At 40.7% G+C, this 21,475-nt stretch overlaps 1 protein-coding gene across 4 annotated transcripts in view; it reads right to left on the reverse strand.

The window, feature by feature from the left end:
- The window catches only part of GRIA3 (glutamate ionotropic receptor AMPA type subunit 3), a 141,112-nt gene that overhangs the window by 54,770 nt on the left and 64,867 nt on the right, over positions 1–21,475 (reverse strand). For all 4 annotated transcript variants that reach the window (XR_010440369.1, XM_064713365.1, XM_064713367.1 and 1 more), the window contains exons 5-7: positions 7,610–7,663; positions 5,987–6,148; positions 2,119–2,286 (exon numbers count right to left, since the gene is read on the reverse strand). Coding sequence is in view for 3 of the 4 variants with exons in the window: in XM_064713365.1 (XP_064569435.1) it covers positions 2,119–2,286; positions 5,987–6,148; positions 7,610–7,663 (384 nt within the window). In the remaining variant the exon portion in view is untranslated. The remainder of the gene's footprint in view (positions 1–2,118; positions 2,287–5,986; positions 6,149–7,609; positions 7,664–21,475) is intronic.

Raw genomic sequence — 21,475 nt, forward strand, 5'->3', positions numbered from 1 at the left:
TAGCACTCAGCTGGTGACTCAGAGTGAGCCAGAGTGAGCTGCATTTAAATGAAATTAGCCCTGCAGGTATGTTAAATGTAAGAAAGACTGATCCTGCCATGCTTGGTCACACTGGGCTCACTGGTACAGAACGGAGCATCAGTGAAGCACAAGCAACAATTAGTGCAGTTAAAGCCCTCACAATATGGCACAGAGTGATCTGCAGTACAGACCAGAATGGCATCTCATTGTTCACTCTGGGAAGTGCTTTATTTTAAGATCAGTCCCAGTGTAGGAGAAAGGAATGAATGTCTTCTCTGAATGAGCACAGACAATTGTCTCTACTGCTTATGGGGTTTTGGTCTCAGGCAGGATGGATGGGTGTACAGACGGTAAGTCATTATCATTACCTACTCACATGAATCATCTGAAGGGGAAGTATAAAGTACTTTGTCTCAAAAAAAAGCCTTTCTTATTTCTCTGTATGAAAGGATGAGGCATTTTCCTTTATCACTTATCAACACTGACAAGCTGTCATCTCAGGCAGAAAAGGTAACAGTCTCAAACTTCAGTAGGGGAAAATTAGCTTTAATATTTAGCAAAAACTGTAGAAGTTACAGGAAGAGGTGCTAGACTAGTCAAAGGCAAACTGTTCAGGGCTGGTGACTGATCTGATGGTCACTCTTCAGAGATGAGGTGTGAGGCTACATAAAACAAAAATTCCATAGACACAAAATTATCCAGGGAGCCAAATTCACACTGCCATATAGAGAGTTGCTTTTTATCAGTATTCTTTAAAATAATTTATATCATGACAGGGGCTGGAAAAAATCGGAAGTATTCCTGTCTCCAGAAAGCTAGAGAGATGAATTGCACTTTGAAAACCAAATTTGACCCCAAGAGGTCTTATCAACTGTGGACTGAGCAAATGTATTTGTAGGGTAGTTGACACATAAGTTGAATCCAGATGTGAGTTGCTGTGCCTGCCTCTGGCATTTACTGGAAGCTGTCTGGCTACCTTAGCACAGCAGTGACTGGGTGTCTCACAGAGCTTGTTCCACTGGCTCCATCCTGATGCCCATTGATACATGAGCTTCCTGCACTGGACACCCTTTAGCTTCAAATTTAATTTATTTCTCTTCGGTGAGAAAACTCAGCACTTTGCAAAACCTGGCTGCACTGAGGCAGGAAGGCTTGCCAGGACTCAAACACTTTTCGTGGCAGCGTGTGGAGGCAATTGCAGAGTGACTATTTATAAGTGTCCAGATCTGTCTGTCTAATATAATCAATGCTAACAGGTTTGTTTGAGAGTTACTTGAGCCAGATTAAAAGCAGCAATCTTGTCTTTTGTATCTACAAAAACATTATCCGGTTTTTCCTGTAGTCACTTGCTTTAAAGCAAATAGCAGACTAAAAAGAGCTTAAAAATCAACAATATTAGAGACATAAGTGAGGTGGATCCCATGCCATAACTAGTGTTAAGGATATAAAATCTGGCCATGCAGAAGGTAATCTGGCTAAATGCAAAGTTATGCCAGGAATCAGAACTGGTTGGAGGCAAAACTGTTCCTAAGTTCAGGACGGTGCTGAGATCTACCAGTACTAATATGACCAACAACAATTTCTCCACTTTTTTAAACCAATCTGAGTTGAATTTTTACTGGCAAATTATCAAAACTGCACACATGCATTTAACAAATCTATCCCTGTAAGAATTACAATACATGTACCAAAGACCCAGTCTATTTCTGTTAGTCAGATTTGCAGGCTCACCCTGACTTTAGAAACCCCCAATATGGGTTTGATTGCAAAATGGCTCATGCTTACTCTCCTGGGGAGCTGGGGTGTTACAGGGGAGCTGGGGAACTGTAGGTGCTCTGGTGGGGACAATCAGGCAGCTGCTGCATCAGTACCACAGGGATTTTGGCCAAAGTTTTGAGAGCTAGCATGTTACACCTTGCCCTCTATTGAATATATTTGATCCATCCTTTGAAGTTCCTCATTAACTTTGTTTTTACTTGGCTCCCCCTGAGGAGCTGCAGCTGTTTGTGTGAGCACAGAAGCTCTGTGCACATGGAGCAGGACACAAGCACTGCAGAATTGCTGCTGTTGCTCTTTAGCTGTTATCTTTGCCCTTACCATTTTCAGTGCTCTTTCTATATCAATTCCTTGGCTCCATGGCACTGCAGGGTTAGCCAGGCAGTCTCCAGCACTGCCTCTCCTGGAGACATCCACTCGCTGCCTTCGGAGGTACCGGAAAGCCTCAGCTATCACCAGCACTGCATCGTGGGTCAGTGCAGACGTGTACTGCAATTGACACAAAGAAAATACAGCAACAAACTGCAATTTTAGAATTGCCCCAGGTATCACATCAAGTCCTCCTCTTTGTTAGAACAGGAGAATCATGCTTGCTGTTCGGGGCTGGTGACTGATCTGCTGTCACTGTTCAGAGATGAGGTGCAAGGCTACATCAAACAAAAATTCCAGGGACCCAAAATTATCCAGTGAGCCAAATTCACACTGACATATAGGGAGTTTCTTTTTATCAGTACATGGATTTGAACCTTCTTTAAACTAATTTATATCACTACAGGGGCTGGAAAAATTGGAGGTATTCCTGTCTCCAGAAAGCTAGAGAGATGAATTGTGCTTTGAAAACCAACTCTGACCCCAAGAGATCTTATCAACTGTGGACTGTGGATCCTTTGCTTGCTCTCTGTCCTTCAGCTGGTGCTTTGTAACAATTCCACCTATTTCAATTAACAAATTAAAAATATTTTCATTCTGTATAGCATATAGCAGCAAAATAACAATACCAGTTCACAGCTGCATAAAATTTCAATTTAATTGGAAACTTGCTCATCTAGATGAGCTTACTACAAATGTCTGCAATTCCATGCTGGACCATACTGATACCAAAGGAAAGCTCTGAGTTTTTGCATTAGGTAGTTTTTTTTGTTTTTAACAAGATTGCCAAGAGAGCTTTGATTTGAAGTTACCATAAATCATTTCTGTTTGGATCACAGTCCTGATTAGGTAGCATCTGTGGCAAGGAATAGATAAGATTACTTTTCTTAGAAAACAGCTATACAAGCAAGTAATCACAAAATACACTTTAGGAATTACATCACCTTGGTAATTCACCATCTGCCTTCCCTTACTCCATGATAAATCTGCAGAGGGTGGGAAACTCTGAGGAGCAGCAGCTCTGGAACAAAACCCCCAGACAACTTAACTTACATATTCCTGTTGCTGTCAACTCCATTCACTGCTTGTTGCATGTTATCTGGTGACACCCCCAATGCTATAAATTTAGCATCACCTAGAAAATGTCATCAAAGAGGGAGTTTTTTTGGTATTTGACATCCCTGGGTTCCACTGGCATTACAGCACACCTGTAATTCCAGGTTCTGTGTAGAGGAGACCCTTTCTGCATGGACCTACTGGGAGCAACTGAACATGCTCACTCTGTAAGAGCAGATTTCAAGTCCCTTGTAAATGAATCTCAATACCTCCACATCATTTGTAAGAGAACAAAAGAAGAAATGAAGAATGGAAGGGGCACCTGCCCTTCTTTTGGCTGTCTAGAGATCCTGCCACCCAAGGAACCTTGTGCTGGAGTTCAGGCCACAAGACCTGCTGCCCATGTGTGAGTTAGAAAGTCAGAAATCCAAGTTTCAGCTGCTTATTCAGCTACACTCTTTATGGACAAGATTTATTATACTCAGAAATTAATTCTATCCTGTAGGGCAGGATAGCACAATTGGAGGTTCTGCATTTCTTAACAATCAGTATTATCTCACTGCAAGTTCTTCAGTTTGATACCAAGCCACAGGAACTCTGCACAGAACAAGGAGTGTCTGCATGTGCAGATCAAGAGAATTGTGTCATAAAAAAGAGTGCAAAGGTAGGGCTGTGAAGAAGGTGATAGAGCAGACATTTCACTGAGCTTTAAACGACAGCAGCTTAAACTCACTGGGAGTGGGTGGTGGTTCCTGCTCTGTACAGCACAGGCACTCTTCTGATCCTGCCCACCTTTACCTCTCCCTGTGATGCTTTGTAATAATCACTCTCTCCTCTCTTACACAGTTAACAAAGGTTATATACGCCACAATCCACACAATAATACAGAACTGGACAGTAATTTTAATGTATTTGTTCCTGTATTAAAAAAAAGCTGTCCAATCTAGCACTACATAAAACTTACACATTGATAATTTTTTCGGCAGACTGCGTCAATTGTCAGTAACCTTAATGCAGTCCCTTCCAAGTCATGCCAAGAGAGCTATCTAATTTTCTACTTTATTTGAATTCTACTTATAAATGCATGAGCATGCAAAGAGAAAAAAGAGAGAAAGAAGGGAAAGGCTGATAAAATGTAGAATAAATTAAACATCAGGACTTTAATCTCTAGGCAATTTTATTTCCTAATCAAAAATATTGTACATCAATTCTTAAGTATGCTTTTTGTCTGATTGACAAATACTGTGCACATTTCTATAATGAGCTGCACATTTGTGGAAAGGTAATGTAATCTTTGTGTTTCTACCATATACTTAAGATTCTTTTTTAAGGAAGAAGAATAATTTTTTCCTCAAGGCAAATTGCTTTCAAGTGGAACAAAATCATCTCAGGTTAACTTTGTATATTTCAGAGCTTTTAAGATTAGTATGATACTTATCTTCACTTCTACATCACTGCTAGAAAGCTTTAGAAAGCAGGACTAAGTTCTAATCCACAGGCAACAATTCACTAATCTGGTTTTTGTGGGCCTCTGTTTGCCTTCCTCTGCTTCCTCTGAAATGCCAGAAAGGCGTGGGATTAAGAAAATTTTCCTCCCTCACAGAAATGTCATGATGCCAGGAACAGTATCTCCAAATGGCACGAGTCATTAATGAATGGCACTGCCAGAAGGAGCAGACCCTTGTAAGCAGCTCCTTTTCCGTCTGGATCCCAGCCCAGGGCTACTGCCTACCCTGCTGCCCCCCATGCATGGAATTGGAGTAGATTTTTCCTTCTTATCTAGTATTTTAATGCTTTCCTGAACTTTGTCTTACTCATACTGAGACAGTACTCCAGTTTATCAAAGTAATTTTGAATTCCAAATCTGTTTCATCAATTTGCATGTGTCCTTCTCAAATCAAACACTAAAGACATGAACTGTCTTGTCAGGGCAGTGTTTTTTAGGTTTGGCTGCCCTGAGAAATCAGTCTGTATGCTACCATACCCAGGTTTCATTCACCAATGGATAGCAGTGAAAAAGAACAGATCCCACCAAAAGAAGACAAGAAAGAAGAAATATTACTAATATGCAGTGCTCCTAGAAGATTTTATGACTTCTGTGCCTGGACACAGTTTCCTGATGCATCCTCCTCTATGAAAGAGATGCTGAGGCAGAACAAAATCTGGGTGAGATAGTAACAGGTTGAAGGTTTCCTAATAACAGGTGCATTTACTTCATCTAATCTGCGACAGTTTTGGTGAACCTGGGACTTTCATCCAAAAATTTTTTGAAAAATTGTATTGGTTCCAGTTTTAATAGCCAGACTGTTTAAGTAAAGGACAGTGGTGCAAAACAGAGGCTCAGATTATGAGGGTAACTGCCAGCAGTGACTAGGAGGCAGCAGTGGCTCCTTAGTGAATCCAAAGCTACTTCATTTTGCATGTGAAATTCTCTATTACCATTAAAATGGACTAGTAATCCACATTTTGCATCTCAAATCTAACCTCACTAGCCCTCATATTCAGCCCAAGACTAACTCAAGAGATTCACATTAGAAGTTTTGATATCCACTGCACAGTGACAGGATTTGCTTCCGAGGAGCTCTCACCATGGTGGGCACTTGGTGTAACAGCTTGTGCCACTTTCTCCTGGAAAGGCAGTGAATGTTGTGACATATTCTCATCACGGATCTGTATCGTAATCATGCACATATCTGAGGTTACAAACTCCCAAAGAATTGTTAAAAGCATATCATGTCCATCACTGATAGGTTATAATAAATACCTTTAATGGTGAGTTTTTGGCTTCAGGGAATTCCCTTTCATCAAGCCTCATCCAGCGCTGTAGAAACTGTTGAACCATTGGATTTTCATTATTAACAATCTGGAATCCAGTAATGTTGGCACCTCCATGCATTACTTTCTCCAGAACAATGTCTGTGAAACCCTGGGAGGACACATGTATTAAAAAAGGGAATCATTGTCATCCAAAGTCACTTTCCTCTGGTTCAGTTTTACCTGCTACAAGTGCAGCACAAAGAACACTGCCTAATGTCCCTCTTGTTAGCTAAAAATATTCCACCAAGGAGACAACTACTATCACAATTAGGATTTTGATAGTGGCATAGAGTAGAATTTAAAACATCATCTTGTTTGTTGCAATAGAAAACTTCCCTTTTGGGTTGTGGCAATGTCGTAGGTAGTATTTGCCAGTCAGAAAGAAAACAGCAGGGGAACTTTAAGTACCATTTCCTCTTTTGTCCTAATCATGGTGAAAACTGATCAAGGACCTCAAATCCCATTTGTACAGCAAAGTGAACACAAAGGTTCAGGGCTGGGAAAGAAAACCACTCCATTTCTTGCCAGGCAGTTCTCCATCACAGCATCACTCAGCATGTCACGTGCAAGCAGAACGGGATGATTCTCTCCCACTCTGTTGTTATTTATACCTGAGGCAGTAAATTGGAGTCTTTTTGATTAGTATGACTTGATTGCAGTCATGTTTATTTGAATGTCAATGGTTACACATACTAAAAGGCAACCCAGAATAAGAACCTCTGTATTTCTATGCACGAGCTAATCAGTGAGACCACGTCTGCTTCTTATAATGCAAAATGATGCATCTTAAAGTCATACAGTACTTATACTAAATAAGGATATTTAAAAATTTGTCTTTTCTGCTTTAATCACACCAAAAGAAGGATACAGAGTATCTTTGAGTAATTAGGATTGCCAACTAGAAAGTGAGAGTTTGGGAAAAACTCACATTTTTCTACTTCCAGTAGGCACAGAACCTAAAAATGAGTCTTCCTGCAGGATGAATTACAATACAAGAATTTTTGTACAGAATTTAAGTAGATGGTGTTTCAAAAGCATCCCAAACATCCCTGAAAGTCAATCCTATTCTCCAGAAGAAGCTCTGATACAAATAGAAATGTATAGCCTCTTCCTGGTAGATCAGCACATACACAGGCACAACCCTACACTCTAAAATATAAAAGAAAGGCTAAACAGCCTTGGTGGTTTACTTGATAGAATTGTTCTAATTTGCAGCTTTTTATCACTTATACAGAAACATGCTACAATTATTTTTCCTAGAGTGCTTAAATTCAAAATATGTTTCTAGAAAATTACAGTCACAATTTATGAGGACAGAAACATCTAATTTATGAGGATAGAAATTACTGGAAAATATCCAGTACTTTAAAATTAGTAGAGGACATGACATTTTCTGACATAAGAAACTGAGTAGAGATGACATACCAGTTATAGTATTTACTGAAGCAATTTCTCAAAATCCAAGTACTCATCCATGCATTTCCATTTCCTGATTAAAGTTTCCACAACCTGAACAGAATATTTTACCCTCTAAAATGCAGCTATACTTTCTATGAAGAAAAGTTCTTACCAGGTTAGCTAACATGTAGTGATAGCCTCTAGAGTGTTTTCCAAGGATTACAACCTGTGTGGAGAAAAACATTACAGATTATTCAGCTGTAAGAAGATGACTCTTAATTAGTGGAAAAGAGACAGAGAATGAACATTTTGATAAAATTCTATGTTCAATCCATGGGCAGCACAGATATTGCAGATCTGTGGCATTACAGACAAGATATAGGCCTTTATGTTTTTCAAACACATGGGCACAGTACAACAAAGAGTAACTCACAAGGCTGGGAAGATTCTGCTTGCAGAGATGACCTTACCTGGCAAATTCACTCTTGTGGTCAGTGTCCTCCCTGCTGACCAGGTTAATTTTAGTTATCAGTTCAAGTATTTCTGCTCTGAAATGAGGTTTACTTTGTTCCTTGTTTGTGGAGTGTAGGAGAGGTGCAGGACACAGCCCAGCCTGTCACTGTGTTTATTAACCTGTACCAGCACAGCAGGGCTGGGCAGGCTCCAAGCTGTACAGGGAGTTCCCTACAAGAATCCCAGCCAAGCCTTTTAATGTATGAATGTCTACAGTTAAATTCCCAAAGTTATAAGCAGTGACCTTCATTGCCTTTTGACAGGGTCCAAAAGGCCTGAAAACCTGTCATTTCTGGTGCATCTAAATGGATACGCCTGACCTTACAGCGTTTTGTCAAAATTGCCACTAAATGTTATGTTGCACATTCCACTAAGCAACATCTCCTGCCCTGGCTGACCTCACTTGGGCATCTCCCTGTACAAACAGTCATTAAATGGAATTGCTGAGGGACAAGAGGGCAGCAGGATGAACTCAGCAGCTGGATTCTCTGAGGGTAATGGGGAACAGTGGAGGCAGCACTGTCTGGCAAGCCTGAACTCTGCCATCCTGTGTGCTCCCCCACTCCAGGAATCCTGTGCTTTTGCAGAAGGAAGGAAAACAAACACTTCCCATGTCTACACAGAGGGCAGCAATGCCCCTTGTGCAAAACTGCCCTTACCTTCAGATTATAACCTCAGAAACATCCATCCAGTCCCACAGCCATCAAATGGAACAACATCCACCAGTATGAATTTAGTTTATAATTGTGATGGTTGCATGCATGTCAGGACATAATCCATTCCATCCAGCACTGCTGGGTTAAAACCAGCAAACATAATAATAAACAATTATTCTTGCAGTGTATGTCCTACAAGCAGCTCAAGCAAACAGATGATGCTTTTTGATGAACCATCTGAAAATCTATACATAACCTTACAAAGTTACTCCATGATCAGAGAAACACACTCCAAACACCACATTTTGAAAGAAAACATAACCATTTAACGTCTTTGCTAAAAACAGATGACATTTGAGTCACTGACTTTAGATATACTGCTGAGCCTGCTCAAGTTCTTGATTAAATTATTAAGTTCCCAATTGCCTCTTTGGGTAGTATTGTCCTTAATAGATGCCATTTCCTTTAAATTCACATTTAATTCTGTAGGAATTTGCATACTTCCAGCAGCCTGAAAATAAACTGTTGTTCAGGTCCTCTTGAGAACTGTATGTACACTCTGTTGGTAGAAAGCATCTGCTTTCCTACACTCACATTTGTTTTCTGTGGAAATGTGCAGGCTTCCTTCAGATCATCTGGTGTGCATGCTATTTGCATACTGAATTCTCTGTACATTTTAATTTCACCTTAAAGGCAGGTTAGAGACAAAAAACTTAAGAACAACAATTGTGGCTTTAACCTTAACAACAAATAAGAAAGCTTTTACGTTTCTATGCAGAAATGTGTTTAATTAAGAGAAAAATATCACCACAGATGAAGTCAGAGGCTGTAAGAAAAACATACATGGAACTGCTACAGGCCTCAGGAGCAACAGTGCAAACAGGAAATGTAGGACTCATTAGCATAGATCAGAATCAACTTTCATCTCATCTGTTGTCATGTCTTCAAAATGACTCTGTTTATTAAACCTTTGAGAGGTCCAACATACTACAGCCAAGCTGTAATTCATAAAGCATCTTTCAGAAGTGACCTGACAGCATTTCTATTCATACAATCGACCACATCGGCTCATAACTATTGAACTGGATCTTAACAATGTGTTTAAAATTCACAACACACTACACAGCTGTCCTAAATCTTAACAAGCACAAGTCTCCCCCTCCCTCACTTTCCACCCTGCACCAACTGTCCAGCATGTTGAAGGGAGATGCTGGATTAGCAAGGCCTGCAGAAACAATCACAGACATGTGTTACTCCCAGGGGAGCCAAGTGATGGATAAAGCTTTTTTATGAAGAAGGAAAACAGAAGTATAACAGCATAACAGGAGTATAACAAATAAATCTCATCAACTGCTGATATATTGTGAAGCTTATACAGAAAGTGGGATATTGAATAGTGGTGGTGAATAGAAAGCCAGGATTACAGGGCAAGGATTTCACAGAGCTACATGTCTTTCGTAAGTTTGACTTCCAAGACTTAATATTGCTTTCACCTTGACTGAAAGAAAAGCTTATAAGATTTTACACTGAACAAAGGAGAAGAGAAAAAAATAGCTGGAAACCATAATGAATAATTCAGACTTCTGATCCCACATGATTCTTGCTTTGTAGATAAAAAGATCATAATGTCAGGTTTGATATAGAATCAAATAAAGTTTGTATTTTTAATTAACTCTTTGGATATTCCCAATTAATTAAGAGACCATCTAGAGGGAGCATAACTAAAATGTATCTGCTTTCAAAATAAAAGTAAAATCTGCTGGTCAGCAGCAGGCTTACTTGAAGTACAGACCTATATGCCTGACTGGCAAATTAAATCACCATTGGAAATTTTACTTTTCCTTCTGCCTAGGGGAGTTATTTTTTAAATGCAAGCATAAAGACAATTTTGTTTCCACTGCATCAGTCATCATTATAACAAATAAGCATCTACAAATTTTTTGCCTTTTCAGATTTTTCCTAAAGTTTTGGAAGATAGCACTAAAGCTATTAACTGGCTAATATTAAGTTGGTATGAACCACTGTAGTATTTCTAGAGCACTAATGACAATTCTCTCACGAGGACACTCATGTTTTTCCTGCACTGGTGAACTCAGAATTGTCACAGCTCTTCAGATGCAGCCTCACCACTGCAGAGTAAAAGGGAAGGGTCACCTCTAGTGACCTGCTGACCATGCTAACCCAGAGCAGCCCAGGATGCTGTTGGCCTTTGCTGTGACAGTACAGGGCTGGCTTGTGGTCAGCTCGACTGCAGGAGCCCAAGATCCTTCTCTGCAGAGCTGCTTTCCAGCCAGGAAGCCCTGCCCAGTCTGTACTGGTGCATGGGGTTGTTCTTTTTCAGGTGCAGGGCTTTGCACTTCCCTTCGTGAAGGGAAGTTCCATTCTTCTCACTTCATCAGCCTGTCAAGTATTGTAGCACAACCACTCGGTGTAGTGTATCACTCCTCTTATTTTGGTACCATCTGCAAACTTGCTGAGACTGCACTCCTTCCCACAACCTTCAGATCCCTCAGAGACAGGCTAAACAGGATTAGCCCCAGTACCCGCAGGGTACCCCAAATAGTAACTAACCTCCAGCTGGCCTCTGTGTTGCTGATCACAACCCTCTAAGCCCAGCAGTTCAGTCATTTTTAAATCCACCTTCCTGCTTCTGTGGGTTTTAATTTCAAAAAGGCATTGAAAAATACAAGCTAAGAGGATATGCTTGCACTTTTACTGAGAGAAGGAGCTATCATGAATTTGGCAGCATTGAAAGGAAAACTACCATGTCCAATTGTTACCTGTAAGGAGCATATCTTTCTTACACTTGAATCCACTGAATCTGGTCAGTTTATTCTGACCAGAATGTGAGACCAAAGGACATATTATCCTTTATTTACAAATGAGAAAAGAAATCAAAAAACTAGATCACAAAAGTACAGATTACCTCATCTACAGCTTGAAACCACAATATTTTATGAGTCTATTAGATCCTTCCATAACATAAAATACTGATGCTGACAGGCAGTATTGCCACAAAGAAGGTCTGAAAATTTTTACTGCGCTTTTCATACCTGACAAGTGGCAGAAATATGCCACTTTAATGGAATGACAGGCAGAGATCTGACCTGCTGTAATGTGTCTTTCCATTTCCACCATATCTGGGAACAATGAGGCAGTGTTAACTCTAGAGCTCTTCTTTCCTCTGTTTTAGTAAGACAGCAGTAAGCAAAATGAAATTTCCCACAAGACCAGAGTTAAAAAGTGTTTTTGTTGAGCCTATACGTTAATTTGGGTTCCATTGTCACAAAAAGTCTACACTTAAAAAAGAATCTACTGTTTTTCAAGTGCTCATTTCTGAGGACAGGAGAACTTAGCTATCCCTGGTTAGACAGTAATGTGCCTTTACACCTCACTATAGAAATATAATTATGATGCCTTTGCCTTCAAAGCAGTGAGCAAATGTCAGAAGGGATCACACAACTCTTTCTTTCCCACAGCAAACAAGCAAAACTGATAAATGGACTCAGGGATAAAAAAATTTCAACAGCATCATCAGGATGAGCTCTCAGTGCTGATTGCACTTCATGGGAACAGAGGGATATCAAGCATAGCAACAACAGTCTGGCAAGCCCAAATTGTTGTGGAGCACACTGTCTTCTCACCTGGCTAGCAGGTCAGGTGTTTTCTAGCTCCTAGCCCTATTGAAAGCATTTATGTTCTGAGGATGGAGTTACTTGAAGCTTATCTCAGACCTGAGCAGCTCCTACCTACATTGACTGAATGAATGACTGAAAAGCTGTGCCTGGTGATGCAGCACCCTACTGAACCAGCTCATTTGTCTTCAGGACAAAATGAAGAAAGGAGAGGAACAGAATATCAGGGTGACCATCCAGTTAGTTTAATAGAAACTGAAGGCAAGGCCTAAGAAGTTGTCAGGATGTTAGCAAGATGTTTAACCTCTCTTGAGTGCCATCTGCCAGTTCTGCATCTCAGCTCTGCTCCTACCCCTCAGCAAAAGGAGGAACTGCAGAGTCCTCTCCTTGGCCTGCTGCCCACTCCTGCAGCCCCTTTCTGCACTGGGGGAGCTGCCCACGGGGTCTGCAGCCATGGCACTGCAGCTCTCTGCCTCAGTGCACTACAAACAGCAATGCAGGAGTCACCCCTAGAGTGTCAGTGACATGTGAGCAATGGACAGCAGTAAATCATCACTGCTCACTGTGTTTGCTCTGCACAGGTCACCCCTTGTCACATAAACTTTCCAGACAGGAGTAGGAAAAACAGTAGGAGAACAGAAAACAAAACTTCTCTTGTGGGAACAGGACTTTCCTTATCTAACCAGATACCACAGTAAAAATAAGATCCCTTGTAACCCCAGTAGCTCAATTTTACTGTAAGCTGGCAGAGCCCAATTACCTGTTTTCCAATTTACACAGAAGCCTCTGAAGGAAGACCAAATTCCCTTTGAGGATTATAAACACTAGACAAGGTTCAATCTTCTCTCAGTACATTTATAAAAAAGGGCTTTTTTGAGTCATGATTTTGACTCTATCACATCAACACCACCAGTGCCAATATATGAGGTTCCACAGGAACCACAATCTCATGGGGACAAAAGATACATCTCAGCTGCTGGTGGTCTGTCACTGCCAAACAAGTGGTGCCTGCCCTGCCTTTAATTCTGCAGAGACAAAACCATTTCCACATTCTGCAGGAGCTGCTTCCCTCACACAAAGGGTCAAAACCTTGTGACTGTAACTGTAGTGCAAACCCAGGGAAGGCAATTTATCTCTTCACTTGGTATTAATGGGACAGGAATCTGGCCACCAGGGATAGTGATGCTGTAAAATATGCAGTAAACAATGATTTCATTTATATGAAGAATGAGTACTATATTAAATTTGAGTTAAATATTAAATGAAGAATGTGTTAAATATTAAGATGAAGATTCCACACACATATTATTTGTTGCAGATAAAAAATAACTGAATATATATTTGAGATTAATTCATCCACCATTTCAAAGCCTTCCTGCCCTTTAGAGAATGTCACAAATCCACACAGTCCCAATTGATGTATTTTGTATTTTTGTGCAGTACGTGGACCTAAGAATTTCACTTCCATGCTACTGCCACCTTATACATTTGTGACTACATTTTATAACCAAATCCTCACTTTTCTCTACAGCACAATATCAAGATCATTTGTTTGGGCATATAAAACATTCTTCAAACAGCTTTTGGCTGTTCCGCAGCGAATCTCTCACGGGAGATCCTCTCCCAGAGAACCGGAATCTCCCAGAAGGAGAGGACAAAGATGTGCTTGGAGGAAGCAGGGAAATGATGCCTCTGAAGCACTTTGTTAGGTTTTCCCCCTCTGGCCCCCTTCTTGTGTCCTTCCTTGCCTTGCCTCCCTCCTTCATGATAGTCACATCAAGAGTGAAATTCTGCTTTAAGGCCATCTCCAGAGATGGTGGTTGTACATGTTAGTCCTTGGAGGGCAATGAAATGCAACATCTGAAAGATGTGTTGAGCTCCATTCTCCCTCCATATGGCTACAGCTTCTTTTTCCATAACTAATCTGACATTTGCTGACTGAAGACTGTGTTGTGGAACACATTTTATGCACATTTAATTTGTGCATGAAAGGTTACATTAGAAACTATTTCAGAAAAAAAGTACGAACTGCAACATTGGTTCTGAGGGCATGATACTTTCCCCTAATTTCTTTCATTGTGCTGACAAAATCTTCTGTGCCCTGAAAAAATTTCCTTAAATTCATTTTCCTTGATATGACTTAGCAATATTGTCACATTAATTGATCTGTTGGCACAATTATTGTTAAAGGACATATTGGACTGCAAAACATTGGATCAGAGCACACAGAGATTAAGAGTTTTATGATCTCTGGTAACTGCCATTCTTAATCACAATTATTTACTCTTAAACAGAATAAAATTCATGAAATAAACTTTCTATCAAAATTTCTTCTTTGTTCAGACAGACAAAACCAGTGTTATCTCTCTCAGGATTGCAACTCTCTTCACAATTCACATCCTTCAGTACAAAGACCTTCATGTCAAAAATAATCAAAACTTAAACTACCTTTCATCACTTGAAGCTAGTTCACTAAAAACATGATCGCATACAAAGGGCTGTTACAACCAAAACAAAAATTTTTTGTGCTATATAAGAAGGATACTCAAAAGTGCTGAGACCTTTCCCCATTATTTTGCCAAGATACCTTCATGAAAAGATACTTGTCCCCAGACAGCTTCTTTGAAGAGATGTACCATAAAATTTTTAAATAGTGAATTTTTAAAATTCTTAAGTAAGGGTAATGAACTAAAAATCCAGTTGTGCTCTGGAGGAGTTTTTTTGCAGCTGTATTTATGGGAAGCAAATGAGTTATTACATATGCTACTCTGCAGCAGTGGTTCTCACACACAGGTAATTTTAAGGAGATAATATTTAAATTATCTATGCTGTTCTAGTACATTTTTTGAGAAATATTCTCCTTTGAGAAATGATCATGAAAGATGATTTACCATTCAAGGAAGTACCAGTACTTTTTCAAGCCTCTGTAAAATCCTAGGTTCTTCTGAAATTTAAATTTCACCTAAAATTTCCCATGGAGGCTTTAGATCTCACAGAAATCACAGATAAGCTGCTTTCCAAACAACACTCCAAGTTACATTTTCTCCATCTATAGTGCAGTCAGCTGCAGTCCTGTGTAACACGGTCTCACCATCCCCATTTCCAGCTTCCCATGCCCTCTCTCTCCTTTTGCTGCCCCCTCGCTCCCCAGCAGCTCTTGCAGACCCACAAGTCCATGTCAGGTAGATCAAAACCACCACTACCAAAGCTGACTTGTAGCTTAGTGTGCCTCCCTAAATTTCACAACACCTCAAGTCACTTTCAGAAAGATTGCTGATAATAGTAATATTACATTTATTCTCCGTTGTCCAAACCTTCAGCAGAAGCCAGCACTGTCCCACAATTTAATGGTGCATCCACATCACTAACAGGCAGCTCTTTAGTGCCCTTTGGACCATGTGCCCAAGCCCTGTGGCACACGAGACACCCAACTGTCCCTTGTGGCTTTCAGTTCCATGAAACTGTACATCCAACACCCTTGCAATCACAGACACACATAAACAATGCTCATTTCTTCTTTTCATATCCCACAGCATAAACTTCTTCAGTCTTAGCTGCTCAAAATATAAAAGGATCTATATACACTGGGGGAAGAAAGGAAGAAATTAAGTAAACTGAGTCATACAGTTTTCATTTTAAAAACACACATTTCTCATTTTCTCTGTACTTCCCATTAGCACGTCAGAGTAAAACCCCAGTGTTATTCCCTGGAATTGGACAAGAGTCCTTGGAAAAAGAATTCTGCTTATATAAACTATTACTGCATGTCAGGATCACTTCAAACTATTATTTGGATATAACCCAGAAGTGTCGCAGTAATTCAGTCCCAGTGCTCACACGAGAATTTTTTGGAAGGGGTTCTGTACTGCAGAGCACTGCTTTCAAGCAGACCAAAAATACTGAATAGTAGCCATTCTTTTTTTTTCCCCTCTTTAAGCATTTCCTTTCCTTTTCAAATGCCCTACAAAATTTAGAAAAAAAAAGTGGAATCTCCTCTAGGAAAGACAAGGTTACTTTTTCTTATTTTTTATTATAAATAGCATTTTACTGTGACTGGAATTGCACTCTATTTGCTTTTTTCAATGCTTTCAAAGAGTCTGAAAGGTTTATTCTGCTTCACTATTAGCAGCACTCTGCAGTATTCCCATATAACTTGGTGCATAAACCATGAACTGAAAAAGATTATAAAGGGTTAATTTATTTTTACTAGATTTTTATGCAGCAGGGCAGCCTGTTTTACTCATATGAGGTAATAGAGATACAGCAATATTCTTCTTTTCTGATTCTTTACATGCATTTTCCCAGGATAGAAGATATTTAAGGTATTTTTAAAGTGTCTATGTATATTGTTGATAATTTTATTTATTACACATTTTGGAAGACAGAGCTTCCAATAATACATTCACCATTATACCTCTGCATGCATGCCTATGGTGTGACACGAACAAATTTAATTTAGTAACATGGGCTTTTTTAAGCCACGGAACATTAGTTTTCTCTAAAATTATTACACTGCTTTCCAGCTCACTGGCTGGATTCTGTGGGGTAAGTTTGTATTTGAGTTGAGTTGATTGATAGGGCCTGATTCTCTATAAAAATAATCCAAGCTCCCCCTGATGTCTTAAATCTGCTCCCCAGAGGCAGGTGGAACTGCACAGGTAAGAGGGGACAAGAGACAGGAATCCCATATGAATGTGCAATTCCAGCAGTGAGAGGCTGGACTGGGATGTGCTCTGCCATAGAATGCCTGACCCAAACCCAGCTGGAGCCTGCTGCAAACACAGCCCAGCCCTGCATCCCAGCTCTGGAGCTCACTGCTGGGGATGTCTCCCCACAAGACTGTAGCTTTGAACTGCCAGGGTGTTCCAGACTGCACCACCAGCACCTGGGCTCAAAAAGCCCAGGGGAGTGGCCCCCGTTCTGAAAATCTGAACTGCACTGTAACCGTGCTCCATATGAGATTCACTTGGGAATACCTTGGTCCACGAGGGGCCCTGGAAAGCCCCAGTGTCTCTCTCCTCCCCCAGATACGTGATCCATATCACACTGAAGCCATTAATCCCAGCTTAGTGAGCTGTGAACAAAAGACACACACTCTTGTGCAGCTTTTCTTTTACTTCTTTCCTTGTAAATGAACTGATGAGACACCAGAACTATCGTGCTGTCTCTGGTGATGTACAAGGCCTGTTTGCACAGTGGTACTGTGCTATTACTATTCATTTTGATAGTGTGTTTCCTTCCTCTCCCTGCAGTTGGTTCATCTGAATTGTCGCCAAGATGGTTGGTTGCCTTGGAAACTAATTAAGGAAAGGCTTTGGTTAGAAGCAGAGTTTCAAGCATTAAACTATTTGAGAGACAGATGCAGAAATTAAGGTAATGTCTGCTAAGATGAAAGGGCTTATCCTTTATGTATAAGGAGAAAGAACTACATTTAAATGCCAGGACTGAAACAAAGCAACTTATACACAAACTGATTTTTAAAGCCTGGAGGAGATGACTGAGTGAGTGGTTTGAAAATCAGTCAGGAGCTTAGAAGAGGTGACAAAGATTCCCAAAGCTATTAGAGATGGAGAGATGTACAAATAGGGAAAGACAAAAACTTGGGGAATCACATGTTGAACAAATTATAGCCAGCTCTCCCTTTCCCTCAAATACTGTGTGTCTTAAAAATGCTTCTTGTGAATGCTGTTTTTGAAAAATATCTGTAGAACTAATTAAAGACCAAATCTCCTCCTCCAGTTCAGGTATGGCACAAGAATCACCCATGAGTCCGTCTGCTCCCAAAGCTCACCAAATGCAACAGCTGGGGAAGGTGAGGGCCAATGGCCCTCAGGACCTCTGAGGGTCCACAGGGGGTAACAACCTGAGCAGCTCACACAGTGTGGACACAGGCTCAGCAGTGAGTGGGACCCTCAGAGGGCTCAGGGCAAACACATGCACCATTTCTGTGCACTGAAAAGCTCCATAGAAAGGTGAGCTGTGCAGCAATTTGAGCTTTTACAGCTTCCTATTAACTGAAGTTCAAAACAAATACAATCTCTGTATGAGCACAGTGATATCAATTTAAATATCATCTTCAGGATAGTGGTTGACTCTGTACTTGCAACTGCATAACTAAACAAAGATTTTGGTTCTCTGTACATTTAATGGCAATGCAGAGGTTGCCATGTAAGTATGCCTGTAACAGCATAACAGAATACCACAAATATTGTGGTAAAAAAAGGCAAAGTATTAAAAGCAAATGCGTGTTTGTGCATCGGTGTGCACATTAATATCCCATAAATTATCATACAACATAAAATGAGCAACTGCTACTATCACAGAAAAATAAAAACTAATGGTGACTTCAGGCTCATACACCACTGGCACAAGAAACAATAGTTGCTTGGCAGCAACTTCCACATTCACAGTGAGATCTTTCTGGATTAATTATTATTACTACAGATCAGATACATTTAAAACTGTGCTTTAATGTCTTTTGAACACTTTTAAGATTTGTGTGCCATTACTTCAATCATTCTGCAGGATGACTAATAATGCTCTGATAAATTCCTGTCATTTAGAACCTGGCTTGTTTCATGAAATCTTGATGATGGCTTTGGAGAGACATTCCTTTTTACAAGCTGGAAATTCTTTCCTCAGGTATATGTGAAATGTGCTGTGTGTGGGGCAATTAACCCAAGACGTTACTCTCTCTGCTTCAGCAATTCATCGCCTGCCCTTTATGAGTTTCTGCTGACAGGAGCAGGCCCTTTAAGGCAGATACAGCTGTCACTTTTGACTTATCCCATTCTTACTCTTCTGCTGGCCACCTCCTGAGGGTGCCTGACCTAAGCAATTCCCCTTTCCTCCCCATGTGCCCACGCGGACTTAGGAGCTGCTGAAACTTGCTGGGTGTGAAGGGAAAGAAGTGACCTTTCATTCTCCTTTACATCCTGGTTTCAACAATACTCATGGGTATCTAATGAAGAAATGTCCTACATTTTAAGTTTCTAGTTCATTGGAAATGTAAAAATGAACTGTACCAGTTTCAGCGTGATGTTACACAACAGTCTACAAAGCAGATACTCTCTTGGAGCCTCAGCTGAACCCCACAGCTCCAGACAGAGGATAAAATCAGCCTGTGACACAGCTGTGGCCCTGAGCCCTGGAGAAGGTGACAGGCACACTGCTCCGAGCAGTGCAGTGCCTTCAGAGGACATGGCATTGCTGGGCTTCAAAAGCAAGGCAGGAGCTGAAGCTACTCATAGCTTTGCTTCAAGTGACCCTCTGGATTTGTAGGCAATTGTATTTTAAATTGCCATGGAGAACACAGGCAACCCCCCCCAGACCATCTGTTTATAATGGAACACATAAAGCAGGAAGTTTACATGACAGTGGTCTTGAATTTTTTCAATTAGTTTTCACTATTGTTATTTTTAATGATTGTTCATCAACCCAATACTGCAGTTCTGTGTTAATTCTTATGACACCCTAGATGTGAGAGCTGCTGTGCAGTGAGCTCATTCTGAGATCTGAGCAGCTCTGCAGGGAGATGCAGCTGGGGCTATACTGAAAACCTGCACACCTCCATCCTAATCTCAGAATTTCAGACTGGAAGGTGGTCAGTCAGTGTGAGCACAGGACAGAGTTCAGGCAATCAGATTACCCTTCTTAATCCCAGAGAGGCTTCACTTTAAGTTGTCTTTGACTGGCTGTCATTGTAAAACTTTGGGGACTGCATTCTCTACTGTAATATTGCTTTTGCTTTGTGAGATACCTTCCCTTAATACAGACATTGCCTTGGAGCCTAACCTTCATGACTAAGTTTGGAGATAGCATCCTTTTGATAAAAGCATGCAGGCTCTGGAATAAACAGGTCTTTTGTAAAGTTTCACCATTTTGATTCTGAATGGAGTTTCTTCCTCCTCGTTTGCCCTCAGGAGATTTTCTTCTAAGTGGACATAAAGCCACTCTGGTCTGAAATACAGCTTATTATCCTGGGAATAAGAAAAACTATTTCTTAACTCAAAAACATTTCTCTAAATACATAGTTGAGCAGGCTAAGGCTTACTGTTAGCTCTCAGAAGAAAATGTTCTTCTGTTTATGAGAACAAAATTTTATATCTATCTGTGAAGAAATACAGAATATTTTAGCATCAAGGGACAAGAAGTGTGGGGAGCTTATGAATTTTGCATGATATAAGTGTTGCTATCTGTGTGCCTGAGAGGCCAGTAGATGATTGAATTGGATATGGTTTTGTTGTGCAAGGGGGATACAGATCCACATGCTCAGTGGTTACAGAACTACAGGGCAGGTGAACAAACAGATGGCAATTTACAGAATAACTACTGATTTCTCTGCTTCCCTCTATTCTACAGTTGAAGAGGTTTGGGCAGGGTATCCACCTCCAGGACAAAATATAATCTCATCACAAAATCTTCTGAATGGGGAATGGAAACAAATCAGCCTACAGTATGAAATTTGGCACAAAACAGGTTACTCAGGCAGAGTAGGAGCTGAGGTTCCCTCTTTCCCTGACCTTATATTCACAGCTGGGAAGATGAGGTACCAGACAATCCTGAGAAGAGAAATACTTCATATGACAGGCCTTGGAAATGTAGGGACATACACACATGTGCCATATGCTAAAGGCATACAGAATACTCAAGGTCACTGACTCACTGGAGGAAGGTACAGAATATTCCAGAATGACCTGAAGTCTCAGAAGAAAATCCCCAGATATGTAATTGTCTTTGGATAAGCCGGAATTTTTGGAAGAGATATATACCCTGAACTGGTTGAAAAAAGGATCAAAGGAAGAGAAGTGCACACACTGACCAGCCTGATGCAGGAAAAGAGGTCACTCTTACTGAATCCAAGCACTAACACAAAGCCATGATACATGGCTCCTGGAGCAGAGCACTGACAAGCTTGCTGAATGGGCTGGCCAAGAGCCCAAAAGTCTGATAGCAAACTCAGTGCGTGTGTAGACTGTTTAGTGGTTTACAGTCTGTTTATTTCTGCTATGACTTTTCTTCTTGAATAAGTTCTATTTAAGCCTCTGAAATCCAGGGTCACTGGCAAGTGCTGCTGCTGACTCAGAGTGAAATAGCAGGTGCCACACAGTAGCCACATAAACCCCCTCTCTGGGGGCAGGCAGCGCTCCCAGAAGCTAATGGGAGGGCTGACCTTTGGATTTCTGCTCCTAGGAGGCCAAAGAAGGGACAGGCATGGAGAGGCAGCGGGGTAGA

This window comes from Zonotrichia leucophrys, chromosome 4A, assembly GCF_028769735.1.
Source record: "Zonotrichia leucophrys gambelii isolate GWCS_2022_RI chromosome 4A, RI_Zleu_2.0, whole genome shotgun sequence".
In the NCBI taxonomy this organism is placed as follows: domain Eukaryota; kingdom Metazoa; phylum Chordata; class Aves; order Passeriformes; family Passerellidae; genus Zonotrichia; species Zonotrichia leucophrys.